This window comes from Accipiter gentilis, chromosome 29 (assembly GCF_929443795.1).
Source record: "Accipiter gentilis chromosome 29, bAccGen1.1, whole genome shotgun sequence".
In the NCBI taxonomy this organism is placed as follows: domain Eukaryota; kingdom Metazoa; phylum Chordata; class Aves; order Accipitriformes; family Accipitridae; genus Astur; species Astur gentilis.
In genome coordinates this window covers 2630651-2655424 of record NC_064908.1, presented here as the reverse complement: position 1 = coordinate 2655424, position 24774 = coordinate 2630651, and the positions used below count along the sequence as shown (strand labels likewise).

At 41.7% G+C, this 24774-nt stretch overlaps 1 protein-coding gene across 7 annotated transcripts in view; it reads left to right on the top strand.

Annotated features, from left to right (window-relative positions):
* Positions 1-24774, top strand: part of SRGAP2 (SLIT-ROBO Rho GTPase activating protein 2) — a 115288-nt gene that overhangs the window by 39876 nt on the left and 50638 nt on the right. For all 7 annotated transcript variants that reach the window (XM_049832233.1, XM_049832234.1, XM_049832235.1 and 4 more), the window contains 2 exons: positions 9068-9230; positions 24129-24191. In XM_049832233.1, coding sequence (XP_049688190.1) covers positions 9068-9230; positions 24129-24191 — 226 coding nt within the window. The remainder of the gene's footprint in view (positions 1-9067; positions 9231-24128; positions 24192-24774) is intronic.

Below are 24774 nucleotides of genomic sequence, written 5' to 3'. Positions count from 1 at the left end.
AATGCTTTTGTATTCAGCTTTCACTGTTGGGAAAGTTGTATATAGCTTACTTCCTATTTTGAGATTTAGAGTGAATTTTTAATGCGGAATTTTTTACCCTAATTGAACAGAATCCTATGTGGTGTCATGCTTCATGTGAATTAAATATGCTGGCTGTGATACTGCAGTGTTTTTTAAATTTGTTTGTTTGTTCTAATGCGTTTTCCTCACTGACCCCTGCCCCTGGTTTTTGAGCTGTTTGTACTTTAGATAGGCTTTATAAAGTTGTGCCTGGACCAAATCGACCTCAAATATCCTAGCTATTGAGTGTAGCCTGAATTGGACAGGTGATTTTATCAGCACATAAAACTTTCACTTGAATTCCTGAATTAAATGTCCATGCTTTTCTGGTCAAGTCCAGGGCATTGCCCAAAATATGCTAAAACCTGTTACTGAGCATCAGTTTCACTTTGCTTTGCAGAGAGAGGGCTAATGCTGCTCAGGCTCCTGATTTCACTTACAGTAGCAGCAGATAGCTCCTGGCAGAAAAGCATCTTGCTTTTGGAATATGTTACCCTGCAAGGTTTGAGTCCCAAATGTACATGTTGTTAATTTGGTCAAGAGTTGGAATAAGGGAAAAAAATAACTACAAGGCTGCTGGGTCTGTGGGCGGTATTTTGTCAGAGCAGTGGCACACAGTTGTGAAGCTGTCTGTCCTGGGTAGTTCCATCTATTACTTGTTTGGTCATTTGTGTCCGCTGGCTGTAAGATTCAGAAATGTGTCAGAATACCACAGGGATCAGTAAGGAAGCAATTCCAATTATAATTACCTATCCCTAACACTGCTTTGTCTGAATAGCGAAGAGTAACTTGGCTGGTATCTTTTCTGTAGATGCTGAAGCTGTAATCTCATTTGGAAGCCCCCAGAAGACCATTTGATCAAAGCCAACCATCAGATCTCTCCTCCTAAGGAGCCTGGTATTACATGACTATGAGATGTGCACAGGCGGGTGGCTACTCTGTAATTGCCTGGCTGTGACCCTATAAATATACAGTAATAGCATGTTCTTTTGATAACATGATAATTATGTCGGAAGGTACCATATCATTCAGTGACTGCTTACCATGTCACTTGCCGTTTTTAGATCTCATAACACACTGTCAAGGAGGAAATCTGTCAGGCAGTAACCCTGTAATTTGCATGTGCTTTCATACTCAATAGCTATTATGTAATTGCCAAGTTGCTCCAAATGTGTTCATTTAAGGGAATGCTGTCAAGGGCAAGAGGCTTCAGTCTGACCCTTGAAATTGGATTGTGTGGCTTCCTCCACCATCCATCTCCAAGCTGGTAAAAGCACATGCTTAAAGGAAAGAGCAATGTGAAGTGCAGGCTTGTGTTGGGTTTCTAACAAATGCATTGCATGGGGTTTATTTTTCTTAGATGTGGTTGCATCAGAGGGTAAGCTGATCAGGTGGCTACATTTTCCATATGGGTTTTGAAATGTAGGTGGTTGGGTCTTGACAGCAAACTGTGTATAGCTGGTGATGGACTTAAAGGGTGCTTGCACATTGCGCAGTTTGAAGCTAGCTTCACTGGAGCATCTTAAAATGATTTACAGAGGTAGGTGTATGTTATTCTCATTTTATATCTTTGAAGAAAGGGAACAGATTGGTTTAGCCAAGGTGACATACGAGTTGATGACAGTTGGATATGTCCCAGGTTTTACTTGCTTTTAACTACTCTACCATGGCTATTAGACCTCACTTTGCCTATTCTCTTTTAAAAATGTTTTTTCAATTAGAACAGACTATTAAAGAGAATAGTCATATAAAATGTATATATTTGGTAAGGCTTCTTCAGTACCTGTTGGTAAATGTCCTTGCACAAGATGTAAGGACTGAAGGAAATGCATTTCACGGCCCATGTCTGGCACCTCTAGTTGTTACAAGAGCTTGTTTGTCACAAGTTTGGTATAGTCATTGCTCCTTAAAGACCTGCCTAATTACAGGTCTCCTGTGTAGCAGTTAAATCAGAGCATCTATCTCAGCAGGTGTCCATCTTGCCTGTTGGGTCTCGGGGGTCCCTGCAGGCAGCAGTGCTGGGTGTTGATATGACTTCCATCCTCAAAGGAAGGTGTTCTCCCACTGCAGTGAAACCCTAGGACCTTTTACTCCAGACTTCAGTTCTCCCATTTCATGTGATTTTGTCCTAAAGGCATTTGCCTATTCAAATAATCAGTTAACAATATAAAGACTGTGGCAAACCTTGACTGATTCCTTTCAAAAGAGAAAATGAGGAAAAAAAAAAAAAAAAAAAAGGGAAAAAAAAGAAAAAATTAAAAGACAATGCTATTTTAAGGCTGTATTTTAAATCAAGTTAATCTTTGGTAGTAGGATACTGAGTAGCAATTGTCAGCTGGAGAGCTGAATGTCCAGGATATCCCAGCATGAAATTCAGATGGCTTTCTGGCAGCCTTTGCCTTGAAGTAGAAGATGCAGAATAAGTCTGGCAACCTTCAGGCTGAGCACTTGTAAACAACAGATGTTCATAACTGGAATCTTTTGGAAGAGAAGGGCAGTGAGCAGCGTGTATGTCCATGCTTGTAATTCTCAAAATTTGCAGTTAACACTGAGCTGTGTCAGGAAGACTTTAAGGGGAAATCAAACACTGATTTGAATGAGCAGCTTGCAGAGAAGTTCAACTTTAGTATTCTTAAAAGTGGAATGATTTCTTTAGAGGTGAGATGATACAGGCTGTGAGGGAGGTATCGACAAAAGCATTTGGATCACGTGGACTTCAGTTACTGTTGTTGTTACTATTGTTATTTTAATTGATAAATATTGTCATAGGCTATCTTGACCTGTGATTCTTTTTGACGGAGGTGATTCCTGAACATTTTTTTCTGAGTCTTTCAACTAACAACATTTGGAAGATTTTTCTAAGCATGAAGCATTCATTAATTCAGTGACCTCACTGAATCTGGAGAGCTAAGGATACATGACCAGTGAAAATTGATGTAAAACCCCAGGGAGGATCTTCGTGGCGTTTTTCATCATATCAGTGATCCTACTATTGCACTGTATTGGTTGGTATGATGGTAGCTACTCTTATGGAGCACATTGCAGAGGACAAAATACAGACAGGTTTGAAAAAGTATATACAGAAACAATTACGTCTCTGCTTTAACACTTGGTCTAGCTCTAGCTCTAGTGGTTTGTAGGGTGGACTTGACAATGGCACAGATCCGCAAATTACTTTTTCATCTCTCCCTTCACCTCATATCTAATTTTAGCAGGTAGTTCAGGTGAGCTGGGCATGAGGTCAGTACTGCAGAGCGAGCACCCTGTAGAGCTCAGAGACCTGATCCCGCAGGTCCCTGTTGGGCTGGGAAAGGTAGTGCATGCAGGTTGCTCTACAGAGTGAGAAATAAGTCAGTTTCTCAGTTCCCAGGATTTTGATCACTATTTCAGAATGTACCAGGTCTGGAAATGTCTGTTGCACACCTCTAGGAAACAGAGCCCGAATATTGGGGGGAGGGGGGGCAGGGAGGTGAAACAGGAAACTTCAGTTTTTGTATGTGCCACCGGGAGACTTGCTTTAAAAAACTCAGTTCGAAGGAGGGACTGTCAGAGAAATTTTCTGTTCACACGGATGATATGACGTGCCTATGTTAATTTAAATGTTTCTCTCTTTCTATTTAGTAATATTTTTGTTCTCATCTGACTCATTCCTTTGTTTTGCACTCCTTATGGAAACCCAGTATTCCTATTCCTGGTTTGTGGGTGTGGGTTTTTTGTTTTGTTGGTGTTTGGGTTTTTTTTTTTAATCTAGTGTCGGGGAGGAGGTTGTTTTTTAAGATAATTTTTCTGCTGTTGCTCTGAACAGGGTTACCTTGCAATGCCAACTAAGGGTCGCTGGCCTTTGTCCCTCTCTCCTAATTGCCTTAATGCAGGTAAATCTTGGATTGTCTGTGAGTTCCTTGTATGAATGAGTAATTTAATTAAGACGTTTTGGATTCTTGGGACTCAATCTTCCCATCTGATCTTTTGAGACTGACTGCGACCTTTGAAGTGGAAGTTGCACAGGACCCAATCAAGATAACACCCGGGAAACCACAGAGCTTCATACTTTGTGGTTCCTTAAAAATCTGTGCACAACTTCCTCTTCCTGCTCCCAAACACCCCCGATTGCTGTGATCTGCTGTAATTTAGGCTAACCTAAATAAACTCTCCAGATTCACTATCATCACACGATCTTTAAATGAGTATAAATAGTTCTTGAAATAAACCTAGATCTTGGCATCTCCCTCCTCCTCCTCCTCCTCTCCTTGCAGGGGAAGTTTGAGTCAAACAGTTGTAGTGAACGTGAAATCGCCAGCACTTTGGGAAAGTTCATGTACAGGTTCTAAAGTTTTGGGTTGATCTCATCAATTTTACTTCTTAAGGGTGAATACTGATTCCAGTCCTTCTGCAGAATCTGTGGAAGTTGAGCTCGCTCTTGATTATATGCCACAGTCTCTATTGCATATTTTTCTTCCCTTTTTCATCCCTCCTCTGTGGTGACATGAAACTGGAAGCAGAGTATATTTGCCAGCTCCTTTGAGAATTGAAATGGTTAATGAAAATTGCAATTTGCTTCTCTGCCATCTGCTTGTGGTTATGATAGAAAAGGGTCTGTTGTAAACAGTTGTATAACTTCTGCTCTGTGTTGTGAAAACTGTTGCCATGTTCTACCCCAGAAAATGCTGCATTTTTAGAGGTGCTTTAACAGTTAATGTGTGTGTAGTTTTCAAGGCTAGTTGGAAGGTTTGAAGCAAGTAACTGCCTCTTTCCTTTTCTGTTTCATTTCTGTCTTAAGGCCTGCCTTTATCTGCTTTTTGTCAGTGCTAGGAAAATTGTAACTAGCAAATAATGAAGGAGAGTTGTTGTCTTCCTGTGAAAACCTTGCTGTGAAAACATTGGACCTGTACAAAAGCGAGGTACTGAACAAGGTACTGAAGGGGTTAGTAAAACCAAGAGACACCAAGAAATTAAAGGAATTTAAATGAAAAATCTTGAAGTGTGCAGAGCTGTGGTTGCATGAGGTTGAGCTCAGGGTGCGGCACAGACCCGAAGGTGACAATCCCGGTCGCGGATTGGAAGCATGTGGGGTTGTGATTATTTTTTCCTGCAGGATGGCCTTTCATGTCTAACCACACGGAGTGTGTCAACAACCCATCTGGCGCCATTAGACACCAGCAATTTTACTCACCATGCTTTTCATGGACTCTTGGTATTCGTGCTATGTGCTGCCTTAGAATAGCTTCGGGTGTTGTGGTAGGGCAGCCTGGACAGCTGGGAATTGTCCAGTTAACTATTGCATCTCTTCTGGTTCCCGTTTGGTGCTTCAGTTTTCTTTGGAAAGCAAGGCACTCGTACTGTGCTGCTCTCTGGTCCCTTGCATGTATTCTTGTCTATAGTCATAACCCTTGGTCCTTGTTGCTCACAGCTCTTCCAAACTGCTCAAGGTGGGGTTGGACTGATACCTCAGCGAGGGCATCCATGAACAGCCAGGTGCTCTTAGTGGAATAGATAGCAAAACTTCGTAATGAGATGGAGGATGCGGTGGGAGATACTAAGGATCAAAACAGCTGAGTTTCTGGGTTAACAGTTCATGCAGATGAGTAGTAGTAACTTGCCTGAGAAGGCAAGTTAGCAGGCTGCACACAGCTGGACTTCTGGCTGCTTAGAGATCTGCGGCTGCACTGGTCTTAGGAAAAGAGTGAAGCAGCAAAGTGATGAAGCAGTAACAGGCTGTTAAGGGTTTGGAGGCAGGATTTTGAACAGCTAGAACAAGATCAGCTGGGGGAGAGTTTGAGCTTTTTGTTCCTATGTTTCATTCCCAGACTTTTTTACAGTAGTTGATTAATTTTCACTTGCTGAAGCTCTTGCAGCTTTAGAGGGCAAATACTAATTTGCTGTGTAAAGTACTTCAATATCATTGGTGTCAAGGAGCAAACCAACCAACTTTTAACATCTTTTAATACTGTCCTTCATAAACTGCTCTTTACAACCATCCACAATACTGTCTCATTTAGTTTGCTTCCTGTCTTCTACCTGAACCACAGTTTGTCTGTTGGTAGAGATGGTGGCTCTCCAGATGGCGTGTATACCTCCAACCCAGCTCTGCTCCTTGAAGGAGCTCTTTCTGGAGATGCCTTTCTTCCTCCTGCCCTCTCTTTAGTGGAAGAAATCTGGGTGTTGTTTTTTGTCTCACCTAAATTAAAAAACCACCTTAATGTATATATTATGTAATAGAATCATAGAATGGTTTAGGTTGGAAAAGACCTTTAAGGTCGTAGAGTCCAACCATTAACCTAGTGCTGCCAAGTCCACCACTAAACCATATCCCCAAGTGCCATGTCTACATGTCTTTTAAATACCTTCAGGGATGGTGACTCAACCACTTCGCTGGGCAGCCTGTTCCAATGCTTGACAACCCTTTCAGTGAAGATGTTTTTCCTAATATCCAATCTAAACCTCCCCTGGCGCAACTTGAGGCCATTTCCTCTTGTCCTATCACTTCTTTCCTAGGAGAAGAGACTGACCCCCACCTGGCTACAACCTCCTTTCAGGTAGTTGCAGAGAGCAATAAGGTCTCTCCTCAGCCTCCTTTTCTCCAGACTGAACAACTCCAGTTCCCTCAGCCGCTCCTCACAGGACTTGTTCTCTAGATGCTTTGCCAGCTTTGTTGCTCTTCTCTGGACACGTTCCAGCACCTCAAGGTCTTTCTTGTAGTGAGGGGCCCACAACTGAACACAGTGTTCACGGTGCGGCCTCACCAGTGCCAAGTACAGGGCAATGATCCCTGCCCTGCTCCTGCTGGCCACACTATTTCTGATACGAGGCAGGATGCTATTGGCCTTCTTGGCCACCTGGGCACACTGCTGGCTCCTCTTCAGCCGGTTGTCGACCAACACCCCCAGGTCCTTTTTCTCTGGGCAGCTTTCCAGCCACTCTTCCCCAAGCCTGTAGCGTTGCATGGGGTTGTTGTGTTCCAAGTGCAGGACCCGGCACTTGGCCTTGTTGAACCTCATACAGTTGGCCTCAGCCCATCGATCCAGCCTGTCCAGACCCCTCTGTAGAGCCTGCCTACCCTCAAGCAGATCAATGCTCCCACACAACTTGGTGTCATCTGAAAACTTACTGACGGTGCACTCGATCCTCTCGTCCAGATCACTGATAAAGATATTAAACAGAACTGGCCCCAATACTGAGCCCTGGGGAAACCCACTTGTGACCGGCCACCAACTGGATTTACCTCCGTTCAGCATCACTCTTTGGGCTCAGCCGTCCAGACAGTTTTCTACCTAGTGAAGAATACATCTGTCCAAGCCATGAGCAGCCTTCTCTTGCGGTGGCAGCTTTTATCTCCATTTCAGTGGGAGTCAGAGCATATGGCTCCTTATCTGCATGTGTGCCCTTCGAGGGCTGGCTGCAGCCTGGTCAGTACACGTAGATTCACAGTTCTATTAGCCGGGTCTTGTGGTTACTAATTAGCTCTCTGGCATATTAGCAAAACGAATGGTATGCTGCAAAGACTGGTTGCAGATCGGGGGGCAACTATTTGATTTATATAGCTTAACATCTAGCAGTTTCAACCTTATACAGTTCAGCATTTTGATCATTCCATCTGGTTTTGTGCGTCAGCAATATCTGCAATACAGGACACTAGAGTACGAAGGAAAATACTGTCTCTAAATAAAATCTATGCCTTCTCACATTTTATTTTCTTCTTTTTTTTTTTTACTTAAAACACCAGGAGAACCAAAAGCCCAGAATACTTTTTATACCCCCTCCCACTGTACACACGCGTGCACTCCAAACCTTGAAGCAGTCCAGATCACAAGCTGCAGTGATTTCCTGAGCTTTTCATTTTTTTGAGGAAAAGAAACAAAGCGTCAACATCAGCTGTTCCGAAACTATTCTTCTTTATCTAAAATTATCCATATTGTACTGCAAACCCAACCGCTGATGTCACGAGAAGGATAATGAAAGTCTGCTATGGCTTAATTTTCACATTTTCACGATGTCAGACATTGCTTGCAGCAGAGATTGCTGTCCTTTTTCAGTGGAAATTAAATGGCATTTCTTTTAAGAGGAAAGAAATCTGATACAGTTGCATACAATAATCAAGAAGAGCTCTGGCTTTCCACCAGAGATCTGACTTACTCTTTTCTAAATAAATATTATTGTACTGTAAACAAATGATAAACAGATCTAGAGAGAAGTAGATGATGTAGTTAAGACTACACCTAGATCTGCCAGTTTCAAACACTGCTGCGGGGCTGCTGGAGGACCATGCAAAATCATTGCTAATGTCCTTGCTTTCATCTGGTATGAAATGCTGCCTTAAGAAATGACTTGCTCCTTCCAGTAGATGAAATGTTGATCCAAATAAACTGAGGTTCCTCTCATCTCCACTTTTGCCCTTTGTATTGCTTATTTGCAGGGTACAGGGTGAATCAGCCATAATAAGGTGGAGTAAGTTCAAAGATGAGAAAATAAAGCTGGTTGTATGAATGTTGCCTTCTCTTTTGCTTGGGACAGATATAGATGCTTGCACATAATTGTTTTTGTACATGAAACATAACATTTTGTTTCCTATGCAGATGCTATTTAGCTAACTGGATGCTTGAAATCTTTTTATTGTGGTTAAGTCACAAATGCCTGAGACAGCACTGTGAAACCTATTGTCAGACGCTGGAGCCATCGCTCTCCCTCAGGCACTGTAATTTATGAACAAAATCTTGGATTCAAAGGAAAAAATTAGAGCCTACATTTGGCACATGGTAGCTTGCATTTGCCTTATGTTTGTTGGGGGACAAAAGCCCATGGCCATGTGAATGTAGTTGGTGTAACTGAGGGCGTATTTTCTGTATGTTCAGTAGCCATTTTGTAGCCTTCCTCTCCTCTCCCTCAGTAAATCCGTACGTCCCATAGCTGAGTTTCTAGTGTTTATAGGTGTAGAACATCATGAACAGAATAATTTTGTCCCCTTCAGCTAAAGTCCTATCCAATTCTTGTTTCTATTTTGTGTCCTTTATAGGAAGGATCAGAATGTGCTATCGCCAGTCAATTGCTGGAATCTCCTGCTAAATCAAGTGAAGCGAGAGAGCAGGGATCACACCACCCTAAGTGACATCTATCTCAACAACATCATCCCGCGCTTTGTCCAGGTCAGCGAAGATTCGGGGCGCCTGTTCAAGAAGGTAACTGAGTGTTACAACACATGTATTTTTGTTTGGGCCTTCTAAAATACAAAGTTTTAGCTATTACTTCTGGTGGAAGTAATTTACTGTTGACTCTGCCTAATACATGGTGCTTTTTTCCCTCTTTGTGGGTAACTATGCTTGACTTACCTTTGATTTCTTTAGTAATTTTCTTCTTCTAGTATTCTAGGATTTTCCCAAAAGTGGTCGGTTGAGATTTGTTGGTCTAAAGTTAGGCCATGTTTTTTCCTCTTAACATGCTCACAGTTTTGTATGCATTCTGAAAATTCTATTAAACAAGCAGAAGCCCTCCAGGTCTTTAACTCTGAATATAATCAAGAACAGCTCTCTAAAGAGAAATTTGTATCTGCCATGGAGGAGAAACTACTGTTAAAAGAAAAATTAGGGAGAATTCCTACCATGCTAGATAATAAAAGGTTGTATTGTCCTTCTCTGGAAAAAGGAGAAAATGAAGCTGAAGTCTCTTTTGTTAGCCTTGTCCCCTTGCTCTCCCCTTGATTTCCACCTGGAAAAAAAGGTGGGGCAGTGTGTGAGGGTATTTTTCTCTTAAGAATCTGTTCTTCCAGTTGAAGAAACACGATATGGAAGCTTTGACACTCCTATTAAATGGTAATGCCTAGTCTCTTCAGACATCTGTCAATCGCTGTAACATCTGCTAGTTACCATGTTAAAAACACTGCAATTCTACTTTTGAAAGCAATTTCTCTTCCCCCACTCCCCACCCCCTTGCAATGTGTCATGATCTTGGAGAGTTATTTCTGTTATTGCAAGGCCTAGAGAAGAGAGTTGCAGAAGGACTCGAGCCTTCTGAAGAATACTTTTATGGAGACTCATCCTAGACCACATTGCCTCTGAGAGAAACGGAAGAGGAACACTTTTGATAAAAAAAACTCCTAGCGTACTTTCATGTCTGTCTTTGCCTTCAGTGGTGTCAGTTGTTATATTAAAAGAGAGTCATGTGAGTAGTTTGTGACTTTAAAATTAAAATCTGTTTAGGTGCAGTCAGCAGTAATTGGAGGCCTTGTTGGCTTTTCACTCTGGTCTTGACAGTCTTTTGAAATGTCTTGAGGAGAGAGTGTTCAGATATTTCTTAACATCTCTATACTGCTTTAACTGATAAAGAGAGTCTATATAATGCAGTCCCTTTAGACTGCTAGAAGATGAACAATGCTCAATATTGTGTGTGATATTTCATGTCAAGATGCACTTGAAGGAGCAGCATCTTGTGTGTTACCTGGAGAGCAGAATGCATTTGCTCTTTTACAGCAGGTATTTGTGTGTGTTGGCAACTGATTTCTATGGGAGAATGAAAATAAGTGCAAGTGCACTGTTGCGTTCCTTGTCCTCTGCATATTTCTTGAATTTTTAATGGGTGGCAATGGATTATGAAAAATAAAGTGTTACATTCTGTTTGTCTTTTACTTCTTTTTTTGAGATATTGCCCAAGCAGAGGAGGAACCTTCTCTTTTTCAAGTAACGTCACACTAAGGCCTTTTTGACCTTTTAAAACTTCCTGGTAATTACATTATGGTTGATTAGACACTTACACGGGATTATTGAATGGCAGTTACTCTTCAATTCCTTTAATCCTTCCAAAGGATAAGTAATCTCCCCACTGAATTTCAACAAGGGCTGTGCTTGAGGAAGGTTGCTGAGAAAATGCCTCAGCAAAGAAGTACATGGAAATTGATATTATCCCAGTTTGGCTGGAAACTAGCATCTTAATTTTCAGCCCCTTGTATAAGCATGGTTTTGCCCTGTTTTGTTTTATTTGGGGCAGTAGGACTGGAATAAAAACAAACAAATAACCAACCAACAACAAAATACCCTTCTGGTTTCTTTCTCACAGGCCAAATGCAAACTCCGTATTAATTTGTGCAAACAAAAGGCACTTGTTACTAAATTCCAACTACTTGTTGTCTGACTGTTTGCCAGGCATACCAAACTGGCTGAAGGCCAAAACAGGTATTAGATTACTATTCCACTTGTGCTGGGTGGTTAAAAACAAAAATTGCATCCTGTCTTATCTAGAGTGTCACATAGTTGAGTAAGATAGCACCTGATAAATAAAGAAATTTGGCTGAACATGGACCTGCTGCTACTTGTGCTTTTTCACTAGAATCTCTTACCTTCCTGAGCTGCAAGAAGCGGCATGAAGTGGTACAAAAGATACTGTAGGCTAGAAAACAGATGTGGTGTGTTGCAAATCAGCTTTATATTCCATGGATTTAAAGAAAACGCTATCCATTTATAAAACCCTTATGTAGCATGCTTGTAGTACTCAGTATATCCCAGGGAACAGTACAAACAATCTCTCTGGACCATAAGCAGACAAGAGGTACCTTTTCCTGGATGAAAAAACAGGGACAAGTGGATGAAGTCACTTATCCAGGGTTGCTCAGCAAGTCTCTGGCAAAGCCAGGATGCCTTCCTGATCAGTATCTGTAGGAATTGAAGGGGAATAATTAGGTGACTCAGCAAGATGTTTAGGAGTGGCATATATTTTTGTGCCTGTAACCGGAAGTTAAAACCATGCTAGCCCAAAGGGAAATTAGTCCTATTGATGAGAAAATCTACAAGAACATTCTCCTCCCTCTCCCCTTTAGCTTCTCCCATCCTTTTTTAGACTTTTGAGACATCCTTTCCCATTTTTTAATGGAGAAGAGCTACCATAGTATGTGACAGCTCAGAAAACTGAGCACTCTTTAGCAGTCTTGAAACAGATGTAGTTTATACAGGAGCTACATGGAAAATAATGCTACTGTGCCGTGCTGCAAAACTTCCCATGAAGCTGTGGAAGGCAAATTCAGAGGTCCTAATCAAAAACCAAACGTGAATGAGCTCTGAATGGCATAGCTGAATTAGTGTGGTGCTACATCTCGGCAAATTTATGTAGCTTCTTCACAGATCTAATTAACCAGGCTACGTCAGTGAAGTAACTGGCTGTATTACTTCTGAGACCTGAGTTTCCTGCCTCTCTTGTGCCATGCAGTCGTTCCAGCTCATTCACTGCTTCCAGACTATCTCCTGTGTGGTGTAACACATGCAGTATGGTCACGCTAAAATGCACTGCAGTTTAATGAAATGCAGCCTGCAGGAGAAAGAGCCTTAGCTGTGTTGCTGTTAGGGCACTCAGGTTTAGCTTAACACAAGAGCTGTTTTTTACTGTTTTCCAACAGAAATTGTAGCTGTTTGAATTGTGCTGCCAATCTTGCTGCTGGTTTGGGAGCTCTCTGTCCTTGTGTCATGCTACCCAGGGAATCTATGTTAAAAACAAGGACGCTTTATTATTTGAAAGGCTGAGGAACATTATTTTTACATTTCTCTTTGGAAAATACCTTCTCAAAAAAGTTATACATGCGTCTGGCTGATTGCACGTGCTCTAGTAACTTACATTTAGGAACTGCTCACTGGGTTGTAAATAATGCTGTGAAATATGGAGAGGATAGTGATATAGAGATCCTCATTTGCTGAGGGCAGTTGGGATAAAATCCTGTGACATGAGATCTTTTTCTTGGGCCATTTATAATTTAGGGCTTTCTCAAATCAGTGCTTAGTATCATGCTGGGATTGAGCAGGTGAGCTAGGAAGGACAGACAGGGTAAAAAGGATGCACTTAAGATCTCTTTTGGCGCTAAACTCTTGAGTTGCTCTATCTTGCACTGTCTGAAGTGGTGAGCTTTTTCAGACGAGAGATCTAAGTACAGCGTGCAGCCGTAATCCAGCCTTAAGGCTACAAAGGGCCTGGATGGGTGTGATAAGGTCTGTGCTGGGAAGGAAACACGTTGTCAAGGGCAGTGGAGATGCGGGGTGGGAGCTGGCTGTGTTGCAGCGGGAGCAGCGTGAAGCCTGATGTGGGCAAACCAGGTCTCTCTCTGTCCGGAAGAGCATCAGTAGTGGTGGCAATGTGGGCTTTTTGTCTCTTCCAGCGACTGCGGTGGAGAATCGTCAGGCTGAGACACATTCTCGTGTGTTCACTCTTGGACCCCTCGGACCAGTTATACAAAGGGCACAGCAGTGCTGACAGTTGAGCTCGGATGGGTCTGTCTTGATATCAGTGTAATTCTGGAATTCCAGTGGTCATGCCTGCGTTGCATACAGGTTTTCAGAGGGTTTATGTTCACAGTGTTTGGATTCACAGTGTCATGGGAAGCCTGCATGGTCTGTGGCTTTGTCTCATGCAGTTTTTCTGTTCGTGTCTTATGATGAAGAGATCCCTCTCCAGGGCTGTGTTACGATGTGGAGGGTCTTAGTTGTTTGAGTGTTAGATGGAAGCTTGCCAGCCACTTCAAAGGTATCTTTGCTGATAAGAGAAGCTGTGTTTGCTGCCAAAGCCAGCACTGAAGTGGTGCTGGATGTACAGTGTGTGTCAGCCCTGTTTCTTCCTGGCTCTTGGATTTGTTTACTTCCTCGGTTAGCTCTCCCTGCAAAATCTTTACATGTCTGAGCACTGGGCTGTTTGCATCAAATGTGGTTTTATATCTTATTGCAAACTTGCAACCTAATGCATAGGTATTCTTTGAACACTGTACTCTTTCCGTACCCTTTGTTTTGGTTTCTCCTGAGGAAACACTTTTACATTTCAGTAAAAGATGTTGTCAGTAAGGGGCTTGCTACTATAGCAGTCTTGCAGATGAATCCTATTGGCATCAGTGGGGATCTGGTGTTTGGCTTCAGCGGTGCTGCGGTGTCAGTGCAATTCTGTGCTACTACAAAAGATAAATGGTGAAATAAATAACCTCTCTCTTGAGCAAATAAAACTGGAGGGGAACTGGTGGAAGTGCTCTAATAACAAATTGTTACACCTTGGGAAGGAGGTAATATTTTCTTATTTCTCCAACAGTTAATGACATAGCCCTGGGTTTCACACACGGTTGAAGTTTAAAGCCTGTGTGCCACCCGGCATTGCTGTTCTGGTCACCTCTCCCTCTCCTGGAAGACTGTCCTGCTTTGATGTCAGCACCTGTTCTTGTGCACACTCTGTTTCATTTCTCCATCTACTTTTGTGGAGAGCACTGCTTTGATTTTTTCCTGCTTATCCTCCTTTAGTGTGGCCCTTTTATTTATATATTTATATATATGTAGTCAAAATATTTTTCCATTTGAGCTGACTCCTGTTTTGATTTGCCCTTTTTTTCCTTTTCTCTCTATCCCCCTGTCATCCGGTTGTTTTAATGTGGCCCTTGATTTCTCTGCATGGTACAACCTTTCTGTTTCTCACATGGTTATCAGGTTTTCTTGCCTACGGACGTGTCTTTTTAGCGGGATCCCTTGGTATTATTTATATATGTATAGCCTTTTGAGAAGCAGTCTTTTTAATTTGGTATCTTTAATCACTCTTTCTCTGTTGTCTCTTTGAGATTTCTCTAGAAGTAGACTGATAGTCTTGTTCAAATTTAATGAAAAAAACCCTTTTAAAAAGAATGGACTGTGGAAGCCTCAGTCACTTTGAGCAGTTTCTGAACAAACTGATTTTTTTCAGTTTGACAGATTTTTACATAACAAAATTATGAAGTAATTGGAAAGTGTTAATAGGTAGAAAGACAGATTTATTCTGCGTATGTGTAAGCTCCTGTGTCTGGAGGGGCCTCAGGACAGGCAGTGGCTGTTAGTTCGATGCTTTTTAGAGCTTTGCCTCTAAATAGAGCCAGGTACCTTCTCAGCATCTGCCTGCCTTGCTGTTATGTGTCCCTTTCTTGCAGCGTTGGTCCTACTGTGTTTATACCGTAGGTCCTCTGCTGTATTTTTAACTTGGGGGTCCTTGCAGCAGTGCAAACTGGGAGGCTCGCTGGAGATGCTCGGAGCTGTAACCCTGTCCTGCCCTGCTGTCTGGCTTGTACAGGTGGACGTGTTCTTTTGGTATAGAGTAGTGGCGACAGGGAAAAGTGGTTGCCCTACAAATCTTGCTTTGAAAGCATAGCATTCCTTTACACTATTGTATCAAGTTCAGTTGTAATATTTATGGGGAGAAAACCTTGTAAGGAATGAAGAAAACAAAACTGGGGATTTGAAATTTGCTTCCTGTCTAATACCGTTGATAGTGGAAAAAATGGTTTATCTACAAGTACACTGCACAGTATTTGACGTGAAATGAAAAATGCACAATGAGTTGGCTAAAAGGCTTGCAGTAATCAAGGAAGAAGAATTATTAATTCTCTTAAGGGGTCTGTGCCAAAGATGACCTACTTTACAGCTGCAGTGTGTCTCATTGCTACATTGGTACCAGAATATGAAAAATGTTAAAATACACCACACATGCAAAAGCCACGCAAATGAAAGAAATGCACTGGCCAAAATGCTGGGCATTTGTAAAAATATTTCTCCGTAACAGTGTAAACACATAAATACAGAAACGCCATAAGTAAAACTGTCACTGAGGTGCAGAGTTGGTAAGTACATGCTATATCCCTCCCCACTCTCACACTCACATCCTTACCCACTGCATCTTCCTCTGCCTTAGGTGCTTTAGGAAATAGTAATGTTGAGTTCTCTACTCTTTTCCCAAAAGTTAAAGAACACAGAGGCCTGTTTTGAAATGATACTTTCTGATTTCTCGCTGGGGAAATGAAATCTCCCAGTTTTCCTACCTGCTTATTTTTAGAACAAGTGGAATTGAGAAGGGAGAGGGAGTGAAATAATTTGTGTAGTGCTCTTATCTGAGTTAGCAGTATGTAAATCTGCTTCTAAGTTATGATTCCCCCCACCTGTAAGTGGAGTGGATGGTTTCTGTTGTGCTGCTAACACTGTACCTGCTCAGATACAAAGGGGCGATCAGAGCCTATTGCCCTGGGTGATGTACTGGATACTGAAAGCTACAGCTGGAGTAGTTCTACTGCATATGTTACAGGCTAAAAATGTCACTTCTGCATATAGATTGGGCAAGGAATACACTGCATTTGACCCTATTTAATGTGTGAAAGTAGTCCATTGTTATTACATTTTGTTTCTAATTTCCTGTATGCTTACGTTGTCTTTCAGTACACCAGTATGCTAGTCTTTATTTTGCTGCAGTGTGAATTCAGGTCAGCCAGGAACAAGGGAACAGCAGTTGTACACTCCAGGTCATTCATCTGACTCTGATCCCTCCAGTCAGTTTTTCCTAGAGATACATCACAGCAGTTTGAAAAAGGGTATTGGGGAAGTTGGTAGCACAAAGCTGTCGTGCAGAGCATTAAGAGTGTGAGCAGAATTACAGAATGTTACTTCTAGTATTTTACAGGACTTCACCACTTGCTGGTAGGTCTTGCCACCTTCTGAAGCCCGTTTCGCATGCGGCTCATTCAATGAGAGCAAATGTAGCTGGCTTTACAACAAGAATGAATGCTCTCAGCCATAAAATTGCTTGGTTGGTTGGGATTGAGTGCCTGAAGCCCAAGATTCAATAGGATCAGCACAGAATTCTGCAAAAAAAAAAAAAAAGAGAAAAAGGGCGTGAGGTTTGTTTGGAAGCAACTCTTTCAGCCCAGAGCATGGGAGGCAGCGCTGTGACGTGGTTTCATGGAGGAATGGCTTTTCAGAGTACACTATTGCGCTGCAATAAGGAAAATGCCTTATTACTGACATAGTGGTGAAACAACTCACTAGTGAAATGGTGGAGAAAACTAGATAATACAACTGTAATTTAAATGTGACTGACCAATGCATAATGGATCATTAAACTGGAAACTGATGATCTATCACCCAAAATATGCATGTATATTGTATGACATAGATTTTGTTTTCCTAGCTTTTCTTTAAATTCTGGAGAGTTTGGAGCTTTAGAAGAAGTCTTTACAGAATTCCTGTTCTGTAGGGCCATGTGATAATGGCCAAGCACTTCATCCGTAAAAGTTGTGGGAGAGACTTGCATAAAACTTGCACAGTCTTCAGGTAGCTTACAGGCTTTGTTGGGAGTACATCCTTGTAAAATAAGGGGTACATGTATGACAAATGGATTGGATTGATGGTGGTGATGGAGTACTTCCATACAGTGAAGCTAGTGATTGTTTAGATGAGAACATGAAGATGATTCATTCATTTGCATGCAGTAGCACATATGATTTAAGGCAGGCCTGTTTAAAAAAAAGAAAAAAGAAAATTATCAAGAATCTACCTGTAAAGAATTCCAAACTTTAATTAGCAAATTATTTTTAAGTGCCACATGTATGATCAGGAAAATTTTACCTGGCAAGCCATCTCTTTATCAAACTTAGTAAGTAGATGTTACCTAATGCATAATAAATACGCGGTATTGTAACCTTGATTTAGACAGGAATAAAAAGCTTCTTGCACTTCTGCAAATTTCCTCACTAGTCTCAGCAAGAAGTCAATCCACTTGCCTCCCAGCTCCCGCTGTTGATTCAAAAAGCGTTAGAACATTTAATATTTGTTTTCCACCTAGGTATAGTTAATTATTCCTTTTTGAAAGATGTAGAGAAATGGTCTTGTTAGAGAGTGGTTTTCTGAATCAGCAGATTTGGGTTCCAGTTCCAGCCCTGTTACTGGCTAACATAATTTTAGGCAATGTATTAGGTAAAATCTCTTATCTCAGTATGTTACGCATCCACCCACCAATGGTTTCTGAGTGCTTCCTTGCTGTTGTTGAGTTTATACAGAAAGCATCTTGTGAACTTCACGGTATGTTTGTTTTGAAGCCGTACCATCTTTCTATCAGATTTGGAACTACGTTACTGAGGCTTGAGATCCGGGGCATAAAATGTTGACAGCATTCCTTAGCTCTCATATTTATTATCCCCCCTAAATATTTTGAAGCTGAAGTCGTTAATGTTTGGTGGAATGCGGAACAGCCAAGCGAGTGCTGCAGTAGATCCCAAAAACATCTTGATTAAATTAGAGGGGAGGTGGAGGGGAGGAGGGCTGGAACAAAGAGGCCGTTGAGAAGCTGGCACGGCGTGCTGGGAATTTATGTTCCAGCGAGGGGTGGCAGCAACCTACAGCTCTGCACATGGTGCATATACACCCTGTTGTAACAAAGGAGTATGTGTGCATGTGTGAGTGTGTATGCTTATGCATGTGCACGCACGCACACTTAGGGCAACTTCTTTTGCTTTCCTGTTTTGGGTTGAAGAAAAGGCTTGAAAAAGGCAGCTTGTGAGAAAAATACTGAGCTTGCAAGTTAGCACTCCTGGGCAACAGTTACTGTTGTCACCCTGCTGAAATGACTTTCTTGTGCTCTTGGGTGCTGTTGATAATTTTCCTGATTTGCAGAGAAGAGGAAGGCTGTGTTTATCACTGATCAGCAGGTACCTTTGCAGCAGCACAGGTGAGGTTGTGCTGGCGCCCTGCTCATCCCCTTCCCCAGCCTCAGGCGTGTAGTGGGCTCCCGTGCTGTGCCATCTTGCAAGACCATTAATGGTGCATATCAAACTAGATAATCTCCCAGATCAAGAGGACAAGTGTTTAACCCTGATGGGATAAGAAAGAGACAAGATTTGTGGGGACACCCCCTCCCCACAGGCACGCACAGTTTATTATTGGAGACAGTTAGGTAAGATTTTGTTGCATAAACCTTTCCTCAGGCTTTTCTAAGGGATTTACAAATAGACTCTAGTTGCAGGTACAGCCAGGAATAGATAATAATAAAATTTATCAGATTTTCTTCTGCTTTTATTTATTGCTTTTTTCCTGGAAGACTGTTTACAAAATGAATCACTCTAAACTCTGTCTGCCTTTGAAAAACATAATATATAATTTGACGTTGAAATAGAAATTGATACCTGGAGATGTTTGCAACTGCAGAGACTATGTTGTTTTTCCTTGGCATACGTTTTATTCGTAATTCCATGCCATATTCTGTCATGATCTTGAAATCTATTATGCCTGTATGGCAATGGTTAAGATCGGCAGCCCTTAATCTGGATGCACATTGAACTCCATGGGACATCAGAAAAGTTCTCGTTGTGCATCAGGTCTACCACCCTCTACAGCCCTTGAGCAACGTGTCTAAGGCATTTTCTTTTGACTTTCCCAAGCTAACTGTTCTGCTTCCTCCAATGTCTTTTCATTTATCAGGGTCACCTAGCTCAGCTTTTTTCTCCTAAACCTTTTTTGTTGGTGGAATCAGTATGGGGACCAGCATTAAATTAACAGTGTTCATTGCATAGCTCTTGTTTTCATGACACCTGTGATCTATCTTACCTTCATCTTAATGTAAGGTTTTTTCCAGTCCAGCAATCTGGCAGTTTCTTTCTTGAGAGCTCATTTGGAAGCACAAAGAGTTTTGTGTTTTGACAATTTGGCACTTAGACTTTTTCTTTTCTTCTTCAACCTGAATATGCATTAAAATATTCATTTTAATCTATTTCGCATAATTGATGCTTCAGCAGTTTGTACAGTGAATGAGCAATTTTATGCAAGAAATAAGTAAATGGGCTGAAAAGAGCCGGGTGAAAGGCAGATGATTGGTCCAGTCCAAGCAGTTTAACCAGCACAGTGAAGCGTGCTGCTGAAAAGCTGCTTCTGTGTGAAAAGTTCAGTGCTCAGGGCATTTAAAACAGACCCAGCCAGTCACTTTCATTAATCATCTCCCATGTTGAGAAAAAGGCAGTCATAAAATCTTTGCGACCCATATCACTGCAGTGATGAGCAGCAGCTTCAGCTTTTTTTCTGCTTTCAGAGATGAAAAAACTGTAGATCTTGTTTCTTTAAACTCTCTTGGAGATTGGGAATCACCGACTTTTTTGTTTTCTTTAAATGAAAGACTCCTCAGAAAAAGCAGGATGCTCCCCTTTGTCAGCATTTGTGTCAGACACTTGTTTTTCCAGTAGCACATCTGGCCACCTGGGAAGCAGGTTTAGGAACATGGGACTGGAACATATGGAAATGCAAAGGACCCACCCTTGGATGCTTCTGCTTGTACGTCCCATTGCGCTGCCAGCAGCGCGATGCCAGGCTGGTCTGAATGGGTCACAACATACATAAACAGTCTATAATAAACCATCTATCATCTCAGAAACACAGTAAACTCTGAGCACTGCTGAACTGGACGGTATTCAAAAAAGGATAATTTAAAATTAAATTATATAATCTTTCTCTTTTTGCTTTTTAATTTATGAGGTGTTTTTTTCCTCATGGCTTAATGCTATCTTGACTTCTTAGGCAGAAATAGTGGTTTAAGTGTGGGTTTGCCTGCATTACCTCTTCATCTTTTTATTTTCCTGAACTTTGTAGGCATAAATAATCTTGAACCTATCAAATTTGCTTAGCCCAGTAGATAGTATATACTTCTAACATGCAGAGCGCGAAGGTTCAGTAAGGCAAGCGCTGCCTTAGTAGGTAGTGAACGAGTAGAATCTATAAACTGAATAAAGTTATTCTTGTTATATGTAGCAGTAGATGCATTTGCACTTTCTAATTAGTGGGAAAATGTGGAGAAAACATAGTTCTTAGATTATGAGTGCTTAAGCCTGCCTGTTTTTTTGTGAATAGAAATGTTAGTGTAGAGAGACAAGATGTCTGCTCTTTTCCTTGGCTTCTCCAATTACTCACCTGGATGTCTTTCATTAATAAAACCTCAGAAAAAGTGGAATTCTGTGTGCTTATCTCTTTCCTGCACCTCAGAATGATTAGAGCTATGAAATTACAGGCAGGGGTTTGAAAACGTTAAAGATTGTGCTGCAAGTGCTAAGACTGCATTTCTGAGATTTCTGTCATTAAATACTAGTAACTGTTGGGGTGTTTTCCAGCTAAACATTTTATAGGAGCAAAGCTGTTGAAGCTGGCTGGCTCCTGTGCAGCCCAAGTGGAGACGACATTACTGAGTGTCAGAGATGGATCTGTCCTTTCCCTCTGGATAGCGTGTGGGGTTGGTTTTTTGTTTGGTTTTGACAAGGTAACAAATCCCGGTGCGTCTGTCTGCTCCCATCTCTCCATAGGTTGGGGGAGATGCTACAACGAAACCCTTGGGGTTAGACCTCACCCCCATAGCTTTTCCCTGCGCTCTCCGGAGCTGCTGGTATGATTCCTTCCCTTCCACCAGACTGAGAGAAACATTTTGTCCGATGGCGGACAAAGGCAGCTCTGTTTTATACTTCTCTCCCCACCCCCATTTCCCCCTATTTTGGTACCGAGCTTACAAGGTTGACTCAAAGGCCTCTTCCTCTTGTCGTGGGCTGTACCACTCTTCATGTAAGAAATAATTGCCTCTTATCCTTAAGTTTGTTTTTTTTGAGGGAGCTTTCCCCTTCAGCTGTGTTTTTGGCCCAATACGTGGCTTTATAAAATATCTCATGATTGATCTCTCCCATTTCCCCTCCTCTTCCTTTTTTTCACGCCTTGAAGGGTGCGTTGTATAACGCTCTGAACCCAACAGCTCCGGTATTTGTATAATATGCTTGCTACGAGGCAGGGATGATAACCAGCTCCCTGTCAGAATGGATATGGATTTTCCTGGAATTTCAAAGGATGATTGGGTGTGATAATGTGACCACAGAACAGGGTTGAAGCAGTAAGTTAAAATCATTCCAGCAGCCTCTTCGGGTGAACAGGATAACAGTTGGGACATCACTTCTTGGAGACCTCAACAGCAAAGAAGGGAAACATCTGTTTGGGTCTAACTGTAACTTGATTGGCTTTGATCTCTTTCAATAACTAGGCTGAAAGATGTAATTGTATTATAAATACAGACTTTTTCCTTGATAATTTATACTCCTGCTATAGAAAAAAGGGATTTGTTGAGGTTTGTGTGCACAGCAGTGCTATGCCATGGCAGCTGGAGACAGCAAGGCTGGAGTGTGTGGCTGCACCTTTGCTTTGCTTTGCAAGGTGTGTCAGCAAACGCTGCCTCAGTGTGCTTTTTGATGTGTCTGAATTTCTCAGCTTTTCCGTGGAAGCTCTTCAGAATGCAAACAGTGACAGTTTTAGCGTGAAATCCTGCCTCTAATGAAGTGAAGATTAATAGTACCATTGAACTCATTAAGTAAGAAAGTCTCTTCGCCCTCCTTTGCATACAAGCTATATTGTATGCAGAAACACCTCTTCAAAGAGGGCTTTGCATACAGAGGTGCCGTCTGACAGTAATTACGGATGCACGTCTTTGGACATTCCAGTGTATTTATTAGAAAACCAGAAGCTTAGTTGTTCCTGTTCCTGTATTAGCTAAAGCCAAATGTTTGCCAGCACCGGCTCTTCATGTAGTAGTTGAGTCCAATTGCAATGTAGAAGTGCTGGCCGCTTGTTACCTAGCAGGGAGTTTAAATAAGTAAATATATTTTTAAAATCCGACACTTGGCTGCAGGCTAGTTTGGATGTCAGCCGATTTTGACAAGCAGTCATGTCTATCTGCACCTCTTTTTCTTTTTTCTTTTTTTTTTTTTTCATTCTACTGTTTTAGTGAAAGAAGCAAGTTCATGAGTCATATAGCCTTAGGTTTAACTAGGCAGCTCACTAATGCAAGTGTCCCCCAAGACAGAGTGATTTGTATTGATATGGTTAAATTGTGTTATAGTCCTTGTAGGTTTAAAAAAAAACCAACAACAACAAAAAACTTTTTGCTTTGTCTATTGAGGTAAGTCCCATATTGATTTAAGATTTGAATGGAAATGGGAATGTATGAATGTAAAGCCCCATAAGAGTAAATTTATTTTTTTATTTTTTTAATGTTGATGTGGTGGTTTTTTTTGTAGCTGTGGTGATGAAATAGAAAAGTGAAGGAACATTTGCCAGAGGAAGCTAGAGGATGTAGCAGGCTATTGTAGTCTTTGTGGAAGAAGAGGTAAACTTTTGGTAAATCTCATGGAGACTCAAAGGAGAGATTGTGTATCTGAAAGCACATACTTTTCTTTTTTTTTTTTTTTTTTTTTTTTAAAACTCCAAGTGGCTTTATCATACAAAACTAAAAAACCCCCCCCACATTTACATTAATACCGTGCTCAAAAATAGACTGCAGGCTCTGTATAGCCTTTCAAATACAGTCACCACAAACTGTAGTTGGATCAAAGCATCTCCTTCAGTACCAACAGGCAAAAAGACCTGCTGTTGAGCACATGTCCCTACTCCTCCAGACTTCTCTGTGACAAACACTGCTTCTTCAGCAAGCCATTTCCACTCCAGTATCCAAGAGTGACTGTTGCCCTAGTGAATCCAGGAAATAGGTTTAATAATCTGTGCACAAGGCTTATCAAGGGAGAGCTGGCAGACGCTGGAGTAGGGTTTCCCTCCTGGATCTATCTCTAAGTTGTAATACCTTGCCAGACCCCACCTGAGCAACCTAGTTTCTTCAGGAATCATCACGATGGGGTGGCACTGGCAACTCGTGATGTGCGTGTGGTCGAGGGACAAGGAATAAGGATAGGAGGGGCAGGCAGTACCAAAGGGCTGCAAGTGAGATGCAAGGTCAAAGGAAAGAGCAGCGGCAGCATTGCCTAGAGAGATGGGAGTGTGAAGGAGGTGGTGGCCAGCTGTCATCGCAGCCTCAGAGTTGGGCTTTGTCAAGGAGGTGCCTTACATCAGCAAAATTGAAGTATTGCCTGTTTTGTGATATGATGTTCAATAAAGGAGGATCATTCCTGTCGGCTTTCTTATCCTGCGTTTCTTCAGCTTCCATACCGAGCTGTCCTATATTCGTAGTTGATCCTGCTAAAATGGGCAAATCTATGTGTTTCCAAGGCTTGTAATGTTGAAAATCCTACATTCTCTGGAAATTTCCCTGTCTCCACGTGGTAGGGCTTTCCTGACTGTGCATATATAACATTTCAGTTTATTAATACTGTTTGTGCAATTTGACCATAAGTGGCTCTGGTCTGTGCAGTTACTGGATTTGTTAGCATAAATAGTGGTGCTTAATTGAGCCTAAATTATTTGTAGATGCAGAGCATGCTCACTTCCTCCGCCTTTTTACTGTCTTCCCCAATTAACTTTCATTTCTCTGTTTTGTTGCAGAGCAAGGAAGTGGGATTGCAGCTCCAGGAAGACCTGATGAAGGTCTTGAATGAACTCTACACGGTAAATCAAACTGATTTCTTGGCATCTTTTCAGGCAGAAGGAAGAAGTGTTTGACTTCTCCCAGCCTGCTGTTACAGCAGAGATTAAGCACCAAGACTGATAAATGTCTGCAGTCGTTGCAGTTTGAGGCAGCTTGTGTTTGCCAGTCTATAGAGTACCATAAATCACACTTTTTTCACTCTATCCTTATATTGTTTCAGTTCTGTAAGTGTTGGCTCCACTTCTCAAAGATCTCACCTTAATGCACACTTGCTGCTAGCTGCAGTGTTGGTTTTAAAAAGAGTAAGAGATATTAGAATTATTTCCAAATACACTAAAAATCTTCAGTCCATGGTTTTGTGTGGTCTGAGCGTACAAAAGGCAGCATACAGCTTCAGCAGGGGGATCCACTGTGTTTATTTGTTCCTCAACTCATTCAGCAAAACAGCTCCCTTTAGAGTAATAGTCCTCCATCTGTGCTTTTTGCTTCTCAGTATATCCATTGGAGACACCAAGAAAGAGGCACTGCCTCAGAAAGGAAAAGGAATGTGTTCATAAAAGTTCATATGCTGCTTGGGGATTTTTCTTCTCACATAGATGAATG